This window comes from Rana temporaria, chromosome 1 (assembly GCF_905171775.1).
Source record: "Rana temporaria chromosome 1, aRanTem1.1, whole genome shotgun sequence".
Classification (NCBI taxonomy): domain Eukaryota; kingdom Metazoa; phylum Chordata; class Amphibia; order Anura; family Ranidae; genus Rana; species Rana temporaria.
The window spans coordinates 377086826-377107669 of record NC_053489.1 but is presented as its reverse complement, the minus strand read 5'-3'; the positions used below and the strand labels follow the sequence as shown (position 1 = coordinate 377107669).

General features: G+C 45.4%; 1 protein-coding gene across 1 annotated transcript in view; it reads left to right on the top strand.

Moving 5' to 3' along the window:
• Positions 1-19014: 19014 nt before the first annotated feature.
• POLR2B (RNA polymerase II subunit B) overlaps positions 19015-20844 on the top strand; it is a 601249-nt gene continuing 599419 nt past the window's right edge. Inside the window, 2 exon segments of the mRNA XM_040322519.1 lie at positions 19015-19135; positions 19278-19350. Of these exon segments, the coding sequence (XP_040178453.1) occupies positions 19117-19135; positions 19278-19350 (92 nt within the window). The 5' untranslated portion in view covers positions 19015-19116.

Genomic DNA, 20844 nt, shown 5'->3' with positions numbered 1-20844 from the left:
CTGCTTTGCTTTAACTGACAATTGCGCGGTCATGCCGTGGCTCCCAAACAAAATTGGCGTCCTTTTTTCCCCACAAATAGAGCTTTCTTTTGGTGGTATTTGATCACCTCTGCGGTTTTTATTTTTTGCGCTATAAACAAAAATAGAGCGACAATTTTGAAAAAAATTCAATATTTTTTACTTTTTGCTATAATAAATATCCCCCAAAAACATATATAATTTTTTTTCCCCTTAGTTTAGGCCGATACGTATTCTTCTACCTATTTTTGGTAAAAAAAAATTGCAATAAGCATTTATCGATTGGTTTGCGCAAAATTTATAGCGTTTACAAAATAGGGGATAGTTTTATTGCATTTTTTATTTATTTTTTTACTACTAATGGCGGCGATCAGCGATTTTTTTCGTGACTGCGACATTATGGCGGACACATCGGACAATTTTGACACATTTTTGGGACCATTGTCATTTTCACAGCAAAAAATGCATTTAAATTGCATTGTTTATTGTGAAAATGACAGTTGTAGTTTGGGAGTTAACCACAGGGGGCGCTGAAGGAGTTATGCTTCACCTAGTGTGGGTTTACAACTGTAGGGGGGTGTGGCTGTAGGTCTGACGTCATCGATTGTGTCTTCCCTATAAAAGGGATGACACGATCGATGCAGCCGCCACAGTGAAGCTCCGGGGAGTGATCGCGAGGGGGTGGCTAGAAACGAATAGCCGCGCCCTCGTCCCGGATCGCTCCCCGACGATTTCCGACCGCCGCATGAAGCGGGGGGGTCCCGATCGGACCCCCGACCCACGGAAAGGCGGGGACAGAAATGTACGCCCATATGCCTGTATGTGCCATTCTGTGGACGTACATATACATGCGGCGGTCGTTAAGCGGTTAAGAACTGCTGTAATCTTCTTTGGATCAGGCTTCAGACCCTCTTTGGTTAGTAGGTGTCCAAAATATGTAACTCCTTCTACCCCAATTTGCATTTTGTTAGGATTGAGTGTGAGATTCTTCTCACGACACTGATTGAGCAAAGCAGTAAGGTGTCATGAATTACCTCGGCCACCAGAGGGCGCTAGCGGCGCACCGGCACGCGCAATGCGCGCGCAATCGCGGCATCGCGCTCGTGCACGCGCGCACCGGCGCGCGGGAGCGGGCATCGGCGGTAACGGCGCGCGGGCACGTGCAGGCATCCATCTGGCGCCAAAACATGAGGGGGTATTCTACACTGAGGAGGGTCTATACTAATGGAGGGTGGTCTGTACTTAGTGTGGGGGTCTGTTCTTAGTAAGGGGGATCCATACTGCGGGAGGGGGGGTGTAAAGATTTAGCATGAAGGATAGGCAGACAGCATGAGCTTGAGCATGAGCTTGGTCTTTATTCAGTAGCCTCCATCTTAGAACTAACCACAGATCCCCACCCCCAGATCACATGACCAAAACTGTTAACTGTTTCCTAACATGATAAGGAACTGGGTATAACAATTGAACTTGAATTAAAACATAAAACATACACATAGACAAAGTCCCTCCATATCTTTGGTTTAATAGCTCGACCATAGCGAGAGAAAGTAACCGCTGGCGCATCACCTGTAGGATTGGTGTCCAGTTGAGAGTCACTCCCAGCGCTATCACATGCTGGTAAGTTTATGCTGTCCTCAGTAGACTCAATATCCGTGTTTCGGACTTCTGTGCCGTCATAGGCTTGTTCTTCATCTCCATTGTCACGCAGTTCCTCTAATGATGTATCCGCAGCAGTGTCTGGACGAAGATGACGCCTGTTTTGTCTCAGTTCCTGTCCATACTTGGTCTCAATTATATATGATTTTGGTGCATTGGCTTCTTTGACAATTTGAGCAGGTTCCCATGTATTCCCAGTTACTCTGTGTCGCACAGCTTGCCCAGCAGAGAGTGGACGAAGATGTAGATTTATCAAAATACAGTTTTTGCCTTTTCATGTTTATGATCCTCTAAGCTCTTACTCGATCCTGTGGAATGGACTGAGGCTGCAATTTCTGTGGTGCAATAGGCACCGTGGTCCTCAGTGTTCTACCCATTAGCAGCTGTGCAGGTGAGCATAAGCCTTCCATAGGTGTTGCACGATGGTTTAACAGTCCTAGGTACACATCCTGCCCTGATGATTGCGATTTCAGTATAATGGATTTGGCTATGCCAACAGACTTCTCTGCTAGACCATTGGCCTGTGGGTGATAGGGGCTTGTGGGTTTGTGCCTGATTCCCCATTCACGCAGGAAGCACTGGAACTCAGAACATGAGAATTGTGGCCCATTATCAGACACAAGTTCTTCACACACTCCATGTCTTGAAAGTATTGTTTTGAAAGCCCATATGACTGTTGCTGCTTTTAAGTTTTTCAACTGCACTAGCTCAAAGTATTTGCTGTAGTAATCTACTACTATCAGGTAATGGTTGTCCTCAAAATGAAAAATATCTGTAGCCAGTCTCTGCCATGCCCGTGAAGGAGCATTCCACGGTGTAAGCGGTTCTTTTGCATTGTGTTTTTGAAATGTCTGGCAGGTTTCACACTTTTTCACAAGTGTCTAAATATCAAAGTCCAAATTAGGCCAGTAGACCAACTCCCGCGCTCTGCGCTTACACAGAGTGATGCCCAAATGCCCCTGATGGATTTGTTTCAGTACTTCTGCCTGTTGTGACTTAGGAATGAGAATACGGTCACCCATAAATATGATGTCCGAGTTAATGTATAGCTCATCTTTCATAGTCCAGAATCCCTGTAGTTCAGGACACAGCTTCTTTCGTTTTTCTGGCCAGCCATTGCACATGACACAAGTTAGTTTTCTAGAACTTTATCCTGTTTGGTGTCTTGTCTTATCATCTCCAGCCGTACATCTAATATTGGAATGTTCGCTAGTACTGTATGTACCTGTTCTTCCAACTCAGGTTCATCCCGTGCTTCATGTCCTTCTAGAAACACCCTAGACAGGGTATCTGCCATTGGAATTTCCTTTCCAGGTTTATACTTTACTGTGAGATCATACTGCTGTAATTTCATAACCATTCGCTGCAGACGTGGAGGTGTAGAAGCTAGTGATTTCTGTAGGATGTACTCCAACGGCTTGTGGTCTGTTTCCACAACTACCGGGCGACCATATATGTACTGGTGAAATTTCTCAATCCATTTACAATAGCCAGCATCTCTTTCTCAATTTGGGCATAATTGGCTTGCGTTGTGGTCAGTGCTCGTGAAGCATATGCCACAGGACGTCCTTGTTGAGTCAGTACAGCACCTAACCCAAACTGGGATGCATCCACTTGAAGTACAGTGTCACAGTTTACGTCAAAATATTTCAGTATTGGCCCTGGATGTTTAGTGATTAGTTTTTTCACTTTGTCGAAAGTCTTTTCCATGTTCGCATCCCAACACCAAACAGCATCCTTCTGTAGCAGTGTACGTAGCGGTGCTATCTGTTGAGCAAGGCCCTGAGAGAATTTGGATAGATAGTTGAAAATATCTAGTGATGTCTCCAGCTCCTTTCTGGAGGTTGGGGCTTTCATGTTAACCACTTAAGCCCCGGACCTTTAGGCAGCTAAATGCCCAGGCCAATTTTTGCGATTCGGCACTGCTTTGCTTTAACTGACAATTGCGCGGTCATGCCGTGGCTCCCAAACAAAATTGGTGTCCTTTTTTCCCCACAAATAGAGCTTTCTTTTGGTGGTATTTGATCACCTCTGCGGTTTTTATTTTTTGCGCTATAAACAAAAATAGAGCGACAATTTTGAAAAAAATTCAATATTTTTTACTTTTTGCTATAATAAATATCCCCCAAAAACATATATAATTTTTTTTCCCCTCAGTTTAGGCCGATACGTATTCTTCTACCTATTTTTAGTAAAAAAAAATCGCAATAAGCATTTATCGATTGGTTTGCGCAAAATTTATAGCGTTTACAAAATAGGGGATAGTTTTATTGCATTTTTTATTTATTTTTTTACTACTAATGGCGGCGATCAGCGATTTTTTTCGTGACTGCGACATTATGGCGGACACATCGGACAATTTTGACACATTTTTGGGACCATTGTCATTTTCACAGCAAAAAATGCATTTAAATTGCATTGTTTATTGTGAAAATGACAGTTGTAGTTTGGGAGTTAACCACAGGGGGCGCTGAAGGAGTTATGCTTCACCTAGTGTGGGTTTACAACTGTAGGGGGGTGTGGCTGTAGGTCTGACGTCATCGATTGTGTCTTCCCTATAAAAGGGATGACACGATCGATGCAGCCGCCACAGTGAAGCTCCGGGGAGTGATCGCGAGGGAGTGGCTAGAAACGAATAGCCGCGCCCTCGTCCCGGATCGCTCCCCGACGATTTCCGACCGCCGCATGTAGCGGGGGGGTCCCGATCGGACCCCCGACCCACGGAAAGGCGGGGACAGAAATGTACGCCCATATGCCTGTATGTGCCATTCTGTGGACGTACATATACATGCGGCGGTCGTTAAGCGGTTAAGAACTGCTGTAATCTTCTTTGGATCAGGCTTCAGACCCTCTTTGGTTAGTAGGTGTCCAAAATATGTAACTCCTTCTACCCCAATTTGCATTTTGTTAGGATTGAGTGTGAGATTCTTCTCACGACACTGATTGAGCAAAGCAGTAAGGTGTCATGAATTACCTCGGCCACCAGAGGGCGCTAGCGGCGCACTGGCACGCGCAATGCGCGCGCAATCGCGGCATCGCGCTCGTGCACGCGCGCACCGGCGCGCGGGAGCGGGCATCGGCGGTAACGGCGCGCGGGCACGTGCAGGCATCCATCTGGCGCCAAAACAAACCTATTTAAAGTGTCCTGGGAGCCTGGCCCCTTGCTGTCCGGTCTGCAGCGTTTCCTGAGACCACCTGTACCTGTACCTGTACCAACTACTCCTGCTTGATCCAGATCCTGATACCCGGCTTGTCTTTGTTGTTCCTGTCTTCCGCCTGCCCTGACCTCGGCTTGTTCTGACCATCCTCCTGCCTGATCCCTGGTACTCCGCTGACCGCCTGTTGCCGACCTGGCTAGTCGACCTCTCTGTTACCTGGGCCTCTCCTGCTTACCAGTCCGGCTGCTCCTGCTTCTTCAGTCTTCTGGGACCCTGTTCAGTCTTCTGGGACCTGCTGCGGCCAGACTCTCCGAATACCTTCCTTTCCGGCTTACCTGCTGTTCCAGTGTTCCTGCATCCAGGCTGCTACCTACCGGCCTGCACCTGCCCTTCAGAGACTTCCTCAGACTTCGCAGAAGCTCCATCTGGCCCCTGCACCAGCGTCATCCCTGGTGCTTGTGCGACTCTGCATTCCCGCTCCCCCTGTCTACTCTACCAGGGGTCCGGGATCAGAGGAGCAACAGCAGCCACTTCCTGCACGTCGGGCTCTCCCTTAAGGTACGTGACAGTACCGGACAGCCATGTCCGAGCCCGCGCAGGGAGTGGATCCGATGCAGGAACTCTGCCGCCATTTGGAAGGACTAACCCAGGCCGTCCGAACCCTGCAAGAAGGTTATACACGTCTGGAAAATCGGGTCCAAGCCTTGTCCACTCCTGCCACAGCCTCTGCGACTTCAGGGGCATCCGCTTCGCCATCAGTAATAATGCTGCCACCTGAACCTAAAGTTCCCATGCCCGAGAGGTTTGCAGGAGAACGTAGCAAATTCCGAGCCTTCCGCAACGCTTGCGACTTATACTTCGCTCTCCAACCCCGGACTTTCTCCCTGGAAGCCACTAAGTAGACATGTGCAATTCGTTCTGTTTCTAATTCGTTTTTTTACGAAAATTCGGAAATTCGTGAATTACGAATTTTCGTATATACGAATTTTTTATTTACGAATTTTCGGACTTCCGAAAATTTTGAATTTACGAATTTACGAATTTTCGTATTTCCGAAAATTCGAATTTACGAATTTTCGTATTTCCGTTTTTTTTTACGAATTTCGGAAATTCGGATTTTCGGAAATTCGGAAATCCGATTTTTTTTTGGATTTTCGAATTTTCGAAATTCCGAATTTTCGAATTTTTCAATTTTCGAATTTTTCAATTTTCGAATTTTTCAATTTTCGAATTTTCGAATTTTTCAATTTTCGAATTTTTCAATTTTCGAATTTTTCAATTTTCGAATTTTTCAATTTTCGAATTTTCGAATTTTTCAATTTTCGAATTTTCGAATTTTTCAATTTTCGAATTTTTCAATTTTCGAATTTTTCAATTTTCGAATTTTTCAATTTTCGAATTTTCGAATTTTTCAATTTTCGAATTTTCAATTTTCGAATTTTCGAATTTTTCAATTTTCGAATTTTCAATTTTCGAATTTTCGAATTTTTCAATTTTCGAATTTTTCAATTTTCGAATTTTCGAATTTTTCAATTTTCGAATTTTTCAATTTTCGAATTTTTCAATTTTCGAATTTTCAATTTTCGAATTTTCGAATTTTTCAATTTTCGAATTTTCGAATTTTTCAATTTTCGAATTTTCGAATTTTTCAATTTTGGAATTTTCGAATTTTTCAATTTTCGAATTTTTCAATTTTGGAATTTTTCAATTTTGGAATTTTTTAATTTTGGAATTTTTCAATTTTGGAATTTTTCAATTTTGGAATTTTTCAATTTTCGAATTTTTCAATTTTCGAATTTTTCAATTTTCGAATTTTCGAATTTTTCAATTTTCGAATTTTCGAATTTTTCAATTTTGGAATTTTTCAATTTTGGAATTTTTCAATTTTGGAATTTTTCAATTTTGGAATTTTTCAATTTTGGAATTTTTCAATTTTCGAATTTTCGAATTTTTCAATTTTCGAATTTTTCAATTTTCGAATTTTCGAATTTTTCAATTTTCGAAATTTCGAATTTTCGAGATTCGTAAATACGAAAATTCGAAATTTGAAAAATTCGAAATTTGAAAATTGAAAAAATCGAAGTTCGAAATTCAAAAATTCGAAAATTCAAAAAATCGAAAATTCAAAAATTCGAAAATTGGAAAATTCGAAAACTGAAAAATTCGAAATACGAAATTACGAAAATACGAAATTTCGAAAATACAAAATTTCGAAATTTCTCCATTTTCGAATTTTAACAATCACTTTTCCAATTTCGAATTTTTCAGAAATTTCGAAATTTGGAATTTTTCCATTTTAGAATTTTTCGTATTTCGAAATTTCGAAAATCGAAAAATGTGAAAATCGAAAATTCGAAAAATTCGAAATTCGAAATTCGAAATTTCGAAAATTGAAAAATTCGAAATGTCAAAAATCGAAATTTCGAAAATTGAAAAATTCGAAATTTCGAAAATTGAAAAATTCGAAAATTGAAAAATTCAAAAATTCAAAAATTGAAAAATTCGAAATTTGAAAATGGAAAAATTCGAAATTCGAAATTTCGAAAATTGAAAAATTCGAAATGTCAAAAATCGAAATTTCGAAAATTGAAAAATTCGAAAATCGAAATTCAAAAATTGAAAAATTCGAAAACTGAAAAATTCGAAATACGAAATTTCGAAAATACAAAATTTCGAAATTACGAAAATTGAAAAAATTCGAAATTTGAAAATTGAAAAATTCGAAATTCGAAATTTCGAAAATTTCCGAATTTCCGAAAATTCTTTTTTTTTTTCGTTTCATTCGTTTTTTTCGTTTCATTCGTTTTTTCCGTTTTTTTGCTTTTTCGGAAATCCGAAAATTTCCCGAATTTACAAATTTACGAAAAAAAGCAAAAAAACGAAAAAAAATATTTTTTTTCAAAATTTACGAATTTCCGAAAAAATAAAAAAAACGAATGAAACAAAAACGGAAAAAAATAATTTTTCGAATTTCCCGAATTTACGAATTTACGAAAAAATAAAAAAAACGAAAATAACATAAACGAAAAAAACTAATTTTTTGGCAGTGCACATGTCTACCACTAAGGTGGGCTTCGTCGTTTCGCTACTGTCTGGCAAACCGCAAACCTGGGCTCATCGCCTCATGGAGAACAAGGATGAATCACTTGACAGCTTAACAGCCTTCTTCCAGGCTATGTCTCTGCTTTATGAGGACCCGCATCAGACCGCCACTGCGGAAGCTGCATTACATGCTCTACAACAGGGTCGCAGACCCGCAGAGGACTATGTGTCCGAATTCCGCAAATGGTGTTCTGACACAACCTGGAATGACTCGGCTCTCTGCTACCAGTTTCGCCTTGGCCTGTCCGAACCGATAAAAGATGAGCTGGCCCGGGTAGGAGTTCCTGGGACCCTGGATGCTTTAATCAACTTGACCATCCAGATCGATCGGCGCCTGAGGGAGCGCAGGACTGAAAGGACCACTGTCCCATCCCGCCCGGTCTGGATGATGCCACGGGTACCTTCCACGGTCAATCCACCTCCACCAGCTCCCACAGTCTCTTCTATCCCTGATACTTCAGAGCCCATGCAGCTAGGCCTCCTTCGCCCTTCACTTACGCCGGAGGAACGACAACGCCGTAGGGCCAACAACCTGTGCCTGTATTGCGGGGAGTCCGGACACTACGTGAGGACCTGTCCTGCCAAGCTGCGTAAGTGTCAATCCTTGTCGTCTGTATCCCTACCTGTCCTTCCAAGCAATTCCACTCATCTGGCTATCCTTGTTTTATTCCAGCTTCCAGGAAGAACTATACAAACCAGCGCCATTATTGATTCAGGAGCCTGTAGCTGCTTTTTGGATCAATCATTCGCCTTCAGATATCAGATTCCTCTCCGCCCCAGGTCTACTGGACTCTCTGTGTACTTAGCAGACGGCTCGGTGTTAAAATCTGGTCCCGTCACCCAGGAGACCCAGCCTCTTGCCACCACCATTGCCGATAACCATCACGAACTCTTATGCTTGGATGTGATCAACTCCCACCTGTTCCGTGTCAAACTGGGAGTACCATGGCTCCAAGTCCACAACCCCCAGATTGACTGGGCCACTGGTAAAATTGACTTTAACTCTCCATTCTTCTCTCCATTCATTGCCTGCAACTACCGTCTCCACCTCTGCCATTACTCTGTTCGGACTCTGACATTGAGACTCGTCAATCCGTCCCAGAAATTTATCATGACTATCTGGATGTCTTCAGCAAAAAGGGGGCCGAGACCCTCCCACCTCACAGGGCCTATGACTGCCCCATCGAACTCCTTCCTGGTGCCGAAGTCCCCTTCGGAAGGATCTTTCCCTTAACCGGACTTGAACTTGAGACCCTGAAAACTTATATCGATGACAGCTTGAGGAGGGGGTTCATCCGTGCCTCCACGTCACCCGCGGGTGCGGGCATTTTTTTTGTTGAAAAGAAAGACCATTCCCTTCGCCCCTGTGTGGACTACCGGGAACTCAACAAAATAACTATTAAAAACAGATACCCTCTTCCCTTGGTACCCGAACTATTTCAGCGTCTGGGGTCCGCGGTCATCTTTACTAAATTGGACCTCCGAGGGGCCTACAACCTTGTCCGCATACGCGAAGGGGATGAGTGGAAGACCGCCTTCCGTACCCGTTTCGGGCACTTTGAATATCTAGTCATGCCCTTTGGACTCTGCAATGCTCCGGCAACATTCCAACACTTTGTCAATGACATTTTTAGAGATTATCTGGACCTCTTTGTGATCGTCTATCTGGATGATATCCTAATCTTCTCCCCTTCCCTAGAGAAACACCGGGTACATGTGAGGAAGGTGCTTGAACGTCTCCGTACCCACGGACTGTACGCAAAACCCAGCAAATGCGAGTTCGAGCGCCCCAGTATACAGTTTCTGGGACTTATCATCTCTGTAAGGGGCGTAGAGATGGATCCTCAGAAAGTTTCCGCAATTCTTGACTGGCCAGCTCCGACTGACAGAAAAGGTGTTCAGCGATTCGTCGGGTTTGCGAATTTTTATAGGAAGTTCATCAAAGCCTTTTCCAACATCATTTCTCCTATAACGGACTTGACTAAACTGTCTGCTCGGTTTCGCTGGACACCAGAGGCCCAAACAGCCTTCGAAACCCTGAAAGGCTTGTTCACCTCGGCATCCATTCTGAGACATCCCGACGCAAGCCTGCCCTACATTCTTGAAGTGGATGCATCTGAAACCGCGGTTGGAGCAGTCCTCTCTCAGAGGCAGGGTCCCAAGGCACTGCTATATCCTGTCGCATACTTTTCCCGTAAACTATCTGAAGCAGAGAAAAATTACGATGTTGGGGACCGGGAGCTGCTGGCCATAAGAGCCTCCTTGGAGGAGTGGCGGTATCTCCTGGAGGGCGCAGCGCACCCGAGTTTGATTTTTACAGATCACAAGAACCTGGAGTACCTGAGGGTGGCCAAGAGACTTAGACCACGCCAGGCCAGGTGGGCACTTTTTTTTACGAGATTTTCATTCCACATCACGTACAGGCCAGGGTCAAAAAATGTCAAGCCGGATGCTCTTTCCCGCATGTACGCCAGTTCGGAGCCTCCCAATCCTCCGGATACTATTCTGTCATCAGGGAACTTTTTGTTACTACAAAGAGACTTGGTACCCCAAATCAGGCAGGCATCCGCTGGCATTTCTTCTCCACCTGATCCGGAGCTACAATCCAGGGACGGTTTGCTATGGTACCGGGATAAGATCTTCGTACCCGAGGGGCTGCGAGTTAGTGTTCTGGGCTCCTGCCATGACCACAAGCTGGCTGGGCACTTTGGGATACAAAAGACTGCTGAACTTCTGCAACGCACCTTTTGGTGGCCCCAACTTCTGAAGGACTGCAAAGATTATGTGGAATCGTGCACTACGTGCATTCGAAACAAAGGTAGTAAACTCAGAGCCTGGGGGCTCCTTAAGCCATTACCCGTACCGGAAAGACCTTGGAGAAGGATCTCCATGGACTTCATCGTGGAACTTCCCCCATCAGAGGGCTTCACCACTATCTTTGTGGTAGTGGACAGGCTGTCTAAGATGGCACACTTTGTCCCCTTAAAGGGCACACCCTCGGCTCCAGAGACGGCTAAAGTCTTCATCAGAGAAATTGTTAGACTCCACGGCATTCCTGCGGATATTGTGTCCGATCGTGGAGTACAGTTCACCTCTAGGTTTTGGAGGGCACTTTGCAGTAGTCTCGAGATCGGCCTATCGTTTTCCTCAGCATACCATCCTCAGTCAAATGGGCAGACGGAGAGAACGAATCAGACCCTTGAACAGTATCTCCGCTGCTTCTCGTCCTTTTTCGCAAGAAGACTGGGTTTCTCTGCTGCCCTTGGCGGAGTTCGCTTATAATAATTCTATCCATTCGGCCACCAAACAGTCTCCTTTCTTTGCCAACTATGGGTTCCATCCACTGTTCCTCTCCAATTCTGTTCCAGAAAGTAAGGTACCCGCCGTTCAAGACACCTTGGATTTCTTTAACTCAAATAACAGGATCCTGCAGGAAACAATGACCCAAACACAGGAACGCAATAAGGAAATCTTTGACAGGAGAAGAAGGGGGGAACTCAACTTAGTACCCGGAACCAAAGTTTACTTGTCCACCTTGAACTTAAGGCTTGCATGCCCTACGAAGAAACTAGGTCCTAAGTTTGTGGGTCCCTTTGCTGTCAAGAGAAGGATAAATGAGGTGGCCTACGAACTTGACTTACCAGAGTCCTTTCGAATCCACCCGGTGTTTCATGTTGCCCTGCTCAAACCAGACGTTCCCAACTCCTTCCCTGGACGGGATACCGATCCCGCAGAACCAGTATTAGTCGATGGTGAGGAGGAATTTGAGGTGGAATCTATCCTGGATTGCAGGAAGAGACGCAACCAAATTCAGTTCCTCATTAAATGGAAGGGGTATGGGCCGGAGGAAAATTCATGGGAACCGGAGAACAACATACACGCCGAAAGACTAATTCAGTTGTTTAAAGACTCTCACCCGCTGAAGATGACTCAGTTGGGCATCCGGAGGCTGCCCCTTGGGGGGGGCAATGTCATGAATTACCTCGGCCACCAGAGGGCGCTAGCGGCGCACCGGCACGCGCAATGCGCGCGCAATCGCGGCATCGCGCTCGTGCACGCGCGCACCGGCGGTAACGGCGCGCGGGAGCGCGCATCGGCGGTAACGGCGCGCGGGCACGTGCAGGCATCCATCTGGCGCCAAAACAAACCTATTTAAAGTGTCCTGGGAGCCTGGCCCCTTGCTGTCCGGTCTGCAGCGTTTCCTGAGACCACCTGTACCTGTACCTGTACCAACTACTCCTGCTTGATCCAGATCCTGATACCCGGCTTGTCTTTGTTGTTCCTGTCTTCCGCCTGCCCTGACCTCGGCTTGTTCTGACCATCCTCCTGCCTGATCCCTGGTACTCCGCTGACCGCCTGTTGCCGACCCGGCTAGTCGACCTCTCTGTTACCTGGGCCTCTCCTGCTTACCAGTCCGGCTGCTCCTGCTTCTTCAGTCTTCTGAGACCCTGTTCAGTCTTCTGGGACCTGCTGCGGCCAGACTCTCCGAATACCTTCCTTTCCGGCTTACCTGCTGTTCCAGTGTTCCTGCATCCAGGCTGCTACCTACCGGCCTGCACCTGCCCTTCAGAGACTTCCTCAGACTTCGCAGAAGCTCCATCTGGCCCCTGCACCAGCGTCATCCCTGGCGCTTGTGCGACTCTGCATTCCCGCTCCCCCTGTCTACTCTACCAGGGGTCCGGGATCAGAGGAGCAACAGCAGCCACTTCCTGCACGTCGGGCTCTCCCTTAAGGTACGTGACATAAGGTTTTTGTCATGTTCCATTTGATCCTTTCCAAAGACCAGCAAATCATCAACTATTACTTCAACACCCTGTAGACCAGCGATCAATTTGTGTGATTTCTTTTGAAATATTTCCTGTGCAGATGCTATGCCGAAAGGTACCCTTGTGAAGCGCCATCGACCCGAAGGGGAGTTAAAAGTGGTCAAGTAACTGCTGGCTTCATCAAGACGCAATTGCCAGTAACCAGAATAGGCGTCTAGTACACTGAATACTGTTGCTCCTACTAGCTTGTGCGATATATCCTCTATGGTGGGGAGTTTGTAGTGTTCTCTCATTATGACTTTGTTCAAATCACGTGGGTCAATGCATATACGAATTGCACCTGTGTTCTTCTTCTCCACCACAACCATAGAACTGACCCATTCCGATAGTTCCGTGACCTTTTTTACTACCCCCAGCTTCTCCATCCTAGTGAGTTCTTGTCTGACTTTATCCACAAGAGTTAAAAGTATTCTTCTTGGGGCGTGAATGACAGGCTGTGCCCCCTCTTTTATACGTATGCGGCTTACACCCGGGAGGTACCCCAGGCCCTTCAATAGATCACAGTACTCACGTTTAATGTCAGCCTCTGTCAGACCTCTGTGCCCACCATCCACAGTCATTATGATCTTCATGAGTCCAATCTCTTTACTTGTTCTGAGACCTAGCACGGCTGGGGCTTGAGTTTCTATCACAAACAATTGTAAAACCTTTTCAGATCCCTTGTATGAACATTTTGCATGACAGCGACCCATTACTTTCAGCTTTTCACCACCATATCCCATTAGTTTCGGTAGGTCTTGAGTCTCTAAGGGGGATTCATTACTGAGGTGTTCCAGGTATATGTGGCTTGGTACCAGGTATATGTGGCTTGGTACACAATTTACTTGTGCTCCTGTATCTATTTTGAATGTGATTGGAGTTTTGCTAGCACCTATCTGTAATGTTACAGTTGCTTCATCTGCAGACTGATGCGTTTTTTGTATTGCTGCAAAATATATTGGGGTGCAGTCTGACCCTGCATTGTCATCATTGTCCTCTATGGCATGTACAGAACGTGTTTTTGGCCTTCCAGTTTGTGAAGACAGATTACAAACCCTGGCATAATGTCCCCTTTTTTTTGCATCTATTGCATATCTGCCCCCTTGCCGGACAGACACTATTTTTATGGTGCATGTTTCCACAATATCCACACGCTGCTAGTGTGTTACTTGTCCCAGGGCCATAGGTGCCCATTACTCCTGTGTGTGTTCTTTCTTGCCCATATCTGTTGCTGTGATTTTCTATAGCATTAATCTGGAGCTGTGTTCCTTCCAGTACCTGCATGTCCTTTCTTGACATTTCATATGCTCTGGCAATCCTTATGGCTTTCTCAAGATTTAAGTCTTCTTCCTGCAGCAGCTTTTCCTGAACTTCCTTAAACTTACTGCCCATCAGAATGCGGTCTTTTATCATATCTCCAGCATCATAGAAAGCACAGTCTTTGGCAAGCAAGCGCAGCTGTGTCACCCATTCATCCAGAGACTCACTTCCACACCGCTTCCTCTCACAAAACAGTTTCCTTTGCACTGTGGAGTTTCTCCTTGGGTTGCAGTATGCCTCAAACTTTGAAAACAGTACCTCTGGTTCCTTTTTGTCCTCTGCAGTGATGTCCCCACTTGCTTGCCATGCTCTGCACACATCACGTCCTTTTTGTCCCACACAAATCAGAAAGTGAGCTGCTTTCTGCTGATCAGACCATCTGTCTGCATCTGGTCCTGCAAACACAAGTTCTATCAGCTCCCTCCACTGTGACCAGTTTTCAGACACATTTCCTGATTCCAAATCCAGGGATGGAATGTTCTTTGTGTTGCTGTGTGCTGCCATGACTCTTCTGTTCCACACTTCTGGTACCATTTAAAGATTTAGCATGAAGGATAGGCAGACAGCATGAGCTTGAACATGAGCTTGGTCTTTATTCAGTAACCTCCATCTTAGAACTAACCACAGATCCCCACCCCCAGATCACATGACCAAAACTGTTAACTGTTTCCTAACATGATAAGGAACTGCATACTTGCCAACTGTCCCGCTTTTAACGGGACAGTCCCATCAAATAGGACCTAGTCCCGGCTAATTTAGCCTGCCGGGACTTGTCCCGGTTGTAGGGGACCCCGCGATCGATCCGCGGAGCGCTCCGAAGCCTAGGAAAGTCCCCGGCTTCGGCCTAACTCCGGAGCGGCGGGCATCTTGCTCCACCCAGTGTGCTTGCCAGAGCCCAGAGCAAAGCGTGACACGCCTCCCCGCCTCAGCGTGTTGACTTCTGTAGTCAGCGCGCTGAGGCAGGGAGCCATGTCACGCTGTGCTCTGGGCTCTGGCAAGCACACTGGATGGAGAAGATGTGCCATGCTGCTTCCCGGCTGCCTTGACTTGTGTGACTAAGGTAGGGGAGTGTGGGGAGTGGGACGGGGACATGGACATGGACATGGATGGATGGACTGGCCATGGACTAAGTTATGACACTAATGTGAAATCTGTGCTACTCATATCAGTACAATTACTAAATAAATGTGAACACGCACACATATATATGAAATAAGGGGTTCAGATTAAACCACCAAAAAGAAAAAGTGAAATAAATAATGTTTTTTTTATTTCATTATTTATTTATTTTTTTTCATTATTTATTTCACTTTTTCTTTTTGGTGGTTTGATTTGAACCCCTTATTTCATATATATGTGTGCGTGTTCACATTTATTTAGTAATTGTACTGATATGAGTAGCACAGATTTAACATTAGTGTCATAACTTAGTGGTTCACATATACATATATGCTGCTCACCAGTTTTTCTAAACTTATTTAGTTGTCTCATTTCTCCTTTAAAGATATTAGCAATATATTTACCTAGGGTTTATTATACAATTACACCCTTGGTCTGATCTATATTCTCATCCCCCACCCTTGCTTATACATATAGGGATTGTAGAGACAGCGCCACCACCCCCACACCCCATTTTCTACATTTTCTGTATCTCCTCTGGGGGATACATAATAGGGGGGGCTGCAGTCTTATATTTATTATATTTTAACATCTTCATCCTAAGTGCGGGTTACCCCATATATACAGTCCATTCCTGGGCCACCCTGGGTGCCGCACATAAGAGGGTGTCAGACCAGTGGTGTGTACAGTTTCCCAGCTTTGTAATCATCGGCTCAGCAGGGGGCCCAGCGGTGCAGGGGAGGGGGGCTGCCTGTCTCCCCAGTCATCCAATCAGGCAGGGCTGTCCCTCCACGATCTTCAATGCCTCCCGAGTAAACTGGAGTTGGTGGGCAGAGATGGGGTTGTGGCTGCCTCCTCTACTCCACCCAAAGGCTCGTTCATTGGCTGATCCTGGAGGAGAGTACACAGGAGCCACAAATTTTTTGTATCTGCAGCTACACAGTAAGTGAGCACATTGTCACTCACTTTATACAGCCAAGCCTTAACCTGCCCCTATGGTACATTATACAGCTCTAACATGCCCCTATAGTACATTATACAGCCCTAACCTGCCCCTATAGTACAATATACAGCCCTAACTCAGTGTAGGTAGGTCAGTGTATATAGGTCAGGTCACTAACGTCAGTGTGGTCAGGTCAGTGTATGCAGGTCAGTGTATACAGGTCAGGTCAGTGTAGTCAGGTCAGTGTATGTAGGTCAGGTCAGTGTAATCAGGTCAGGTCAGTGTGGTCAGGTCAGTGTATGCAGGTCAGTGTATACAGGTCAGGTCAGTGTAGTCAGGTCAGTGTAGTCAGGTCAGTGTATGTAGATCAGGTCAGTGTAATCAGGTCAGTGTGGTCAGGTCAGTGTAGTCAGGTCAGTGTAGTCAGGTCAGTGTATGTAGGTCAGGTCAGTGTAGTCAGGTCAGTGTATGTAGGTCAGGCCAGTGTGGTCAGGTCAGTGTGGTCAGGTCAGTGTATGCAGGTCAGGTCAGTGTAGTCAGGTCAGTGTATGCAGGACAGGTCAGTGTATGCATGACAGGTCAGTGTATGCAGGACAGGTCAGGTCAATGTAGTCAGGTCAGTGTATGCAGGTCAGGTCATTGTATTCAGGTGAGGTCAGTGTGGTCAGGTCAGTGTATGCAGGTCAGGTCAGTGTATGCAGGTCAGGTCATTGTATGCAGGTCAGCTCAGGTCAGTGTAGTCAGGTCAGTGTATGCAGGACAGGTCAGGTCAGTGTGGTCAGGTCAGTGTAGTCAGATCATGTCAGTGTGGTCAGGTCAGTGTATGCAGGACAGGTCAGGTCAGTGTAGTCAGGTCAGGTCAGTGTAGTCAAGTCAGTGTATGCAGGTCAGGTCGTGTTAGTGTATGCAGGTTATGTCAGTGTGTGTGTGTGTCTCCTAACACACACACTCACGTAGGTCACCCTGCGCCTCTCCATCGACCGCACCCCCCCTCCGGCTTGGCTTGGCTTTGGGCTGAAGTCCCTGGTCTTGTTGGCACCTAGAAACGCCCCATTAAAACTACATTTTAATTCTAAAAAGGCAAGTAAGTTGGCAACACTTAGCACAGTGTCATGATCATTTAGGTAAATGCAAGCACATAATTCAAAGCACATCCCTGGCTTTCTTCCACAGGCTTGCACTAGATCAACAAATGGTATGATTTTGGAAGATAATAGTGCACCTATCCTTCAATCTTTTGTAGGCAAACTTTTTTTTTAATATCCTTTTATTTAATTTGCCACCGTTTTTGGCAATAAGTGCAGGGAATGTTGATACCATTTATGGAGATAAAAGCTCCATAAATTTTAAGGAGATTACTTTTTTATCTGTACATTTTTGTGCGCACTGCTGTTCACATTACATGCGATGTCTGTGTGGTGTGCCTTTTTTCTGTTCGGACCACAATCGGATCACATGTGTGTTCACACATATGCAATCTGATTCAAGTCTGAACTGTCAGTTGGAAATGCGATACGCAAGCTGAACTGGGGGTGTCGTTAACATATAATGACACTCCCTAGCAGTTCACATATGGCAGTGTGAACTGCCATGCGTGTCGGGTGCGATGCGGGAACCCGCAGTGGATTCACAGGGTTCTCGCATTGCACCAGTGTGAACCGGGCCTAAGAAATATTTTTTTTTAGTTTACAAAATGCATGCATGCAATGACAGTTGATAAGGATTAACCGCTTGCCAACCGCCGCACGACGATGTATGGCAACAGAATGGCACGGCTGCGCACATGGGCGTCCAGGTATGTCCCCTTTAAGATGCGGAGCCATTGGTCGCGAGCGTGGTGGCATGTTCATAGCTGTGCTGCAAAGTGTCCCTGGAATTTTTTTTCACATTTTGGCAACTATGAAACTGGGTATAACAATTGAACTTGAATTATAACATAAAGCATACACATCATTACAGGGGGTCTGTAGTTAGTGGAGGGGGGTCTGATATATGTACATGTGCGTGTCGGGGGGGGCAGCAAAATGCACCTTCGCCTGAATTGGCAAAAATCCTTGCACTGGCCCTGGATAGGTGGCATAAATGAGCACTGATAGGTGGCATTAATGAGCACTGATAGGTGGCACTGATGGACGGCATTGATGGGCACTGATAAGCGGCATTGATGAGCACTGATAAGCGGCATTGATGAGCACTAATAGATGGAACTAAAATACAGCACTGATAGGTTGCATTGTTGAGCACTGAGGTGGCACTGATAGGCAGCACTGATTAACAGTGTAAACAATGTGCTGCTTTTCTTGACAGTTAACGGCTCTCCTTTCCTCACACATACATAGCGTGGGAGAAAAGGGCTGCCGATACCCAGCAAGTCTGTTTACATGTGATCAGCTGATAGGTGTGGGAGTATGCATGAGGTGTCCCATCTCAAAAAGTCGGGAGGTATGCAAATCGAACTACACTTTGAAAACACTAATGTGAAATTTTCTACTAGTTTACGATGACATCCATATTCAAGTTTCTTTCACAACTTTTTTGTTATACTTCCACGTAGCAAAATGTTACATTATATTTTTGGTATTAAGCTATGTCAACAGTGGAATCCTAAATAATGAAAAAAAAAAAAAAAAAAACGCAAAAGCTCATCACTTTCTAAAAACACATGAAACAGTACTCCAGTAGACGGCGCTGCAAAAACAACTGATTTGCCACGTGATCGTGTGTGACGCATCCAATAATAATTTAATTATTTCAAAATAGCCATAAACTGTCCCTAAGATAGACGCTAATGTAATTTAGAATTCCAAACTGCTTTGGTTTAGAAAATCATACTTATATTATTTAATCACGTCATAACTCCGCCCCCTCTCCACTCACACACAAAGTGCGCCTAACCCGGAAGAGGATATGAGTCTTTGAGCGTGCGTCCTGTGCTGAGTATAGTGTGCTCCTGGTGTAGTTTTTTTTGTGTGTGTGTGGAGAAACTCTTGTGATAATGTACGATGCAGACGAAGGTAAGGAGAGCCGCGGAAGCTGATTTGACAATGTCACGCTGCTTGTTTTTTTGTGTTGTGTATATTCTGTTTTTTTTTTTCTTAGCATTTTGAAATTGTTGAAAAAAAAAAAATCTGTTCAAATGTAATTGTGCTTTGCTAGATATGCAGTATGAGGAGGATGATGACGAAATAACTCCGGATCTGTGGCAGGAAGCATGTTGGATTGTCATAAGGTAAGGTCCTTTTTTTTTTTTTTTATAAATTTGTAGATAAAGCCTGTATATAAATTTTTTTTTTTTTTTTTTTTTTTTTTTTTTTTTTTTCTTTCCAGTAGCTACAGATACTGTAGCTGTTGACTTGAGGGGACAGCTGTATCACACACACACACACACACACATCCCTGTATGATGAAGGGGGAGCACTGATCTGATGATGATGCACTGCCCCCTCTTCCATCATACAGGGGTCAGGGCCCCCCCCCCCCTTCTCTATCATATCCATGGTGTGCCCCCATCCAGCCTGTGTGTATGTGATACAGCTTGTTGCTGTCCCCTCCCCGCCATGTCCCGCAGCTGGTGTTATCTAGATGGAGTTCCTGTCTTCCTCTGTGTAGCTGTGTGTCCGCCGTGAGCCCTTGCCATATCCCGCAGCTGCTGTCATCTAGAATTGATCGGCGTGTGAGGGGTCAATCCGAGTCAGCTGTAGTGTTGTGGAGCCGTTCTGCGCTTGGTTTCTTTTGTCTAAAAGCGGTGCATGCGCAGTAGCGTCAGGGGGTAGTGTCTTGCACGGGATAGTGATTATCATGCACACTGGTAGGGGACACTCTAGGCTACATTATGCCAAGTTTGTCATGGGGACATACGGCCGGCCGGTACCGCAAAGCCGCGGGAGTGTTTTAGTTCTGGCTAGCCGACTTTGGGGGCCTGTATATCGGGGCCCCTAGGACTTATAACCTCAAACCTGGTGTGCCAGCTCAGGGGACCTAGTACTACAACATATCCAAAGATGGAGTTGCTGGCATTTACGGTTTGGAAATTTTAATTCTCTGAGGCAGAAAACTGCTTGACCTATCAAAGTTAGGGAGAGACAAAGTCTGCTCAGTTTTTTAGAAGAATTTGATTTTATTTTTTTTGGTCTAGAGACATTTTGCATGAAGGTAGAAGGGGTACTAAAACCCCAAACTACCAAGTTTGGGGGTCTTGTGCTTCCGGAGATAATACTGAATAAGGCCATACCAAGGGGCACTATGGGGCCAGTTGCGGTCTCTTGGTGCCGCCAGCGTAGTGGGCCACCAAGGGTCTGTGACTTTCAGGGTCCATATCTCCCCCATACCTTGAGCTACAGACTTTAAATTAGAATTTATGCTATCAAAAACATGGAGCTCGAACCTCCAGTAACCTTCAGGTGCCCCCTGTGACATGCATGGTGTGCCAAACATCCAGCCTGCGCTATCCATGGTGTTCCGGTATAGCTCGGGACCGGTTTACTACCGTAGAAAGCTCTCATTAGATTGCCCCAACGCTTTCCAACAAAATTAGACCCCCCCCCCTCCTCTTCCTCCTCCTCCTCGTATTTTTAAGGCCGGTATTCAATAACCGGTACACCAGTAAAAACTTCCACACCTACCACCTTGGCCACGGGTCTTAAAAATGCACTGACACTGAGAGGTGGTAGGCACACTCCTTGGGGACTCTGGTTCCAAAGGTGGGGTCCAGGGAACCGATGGC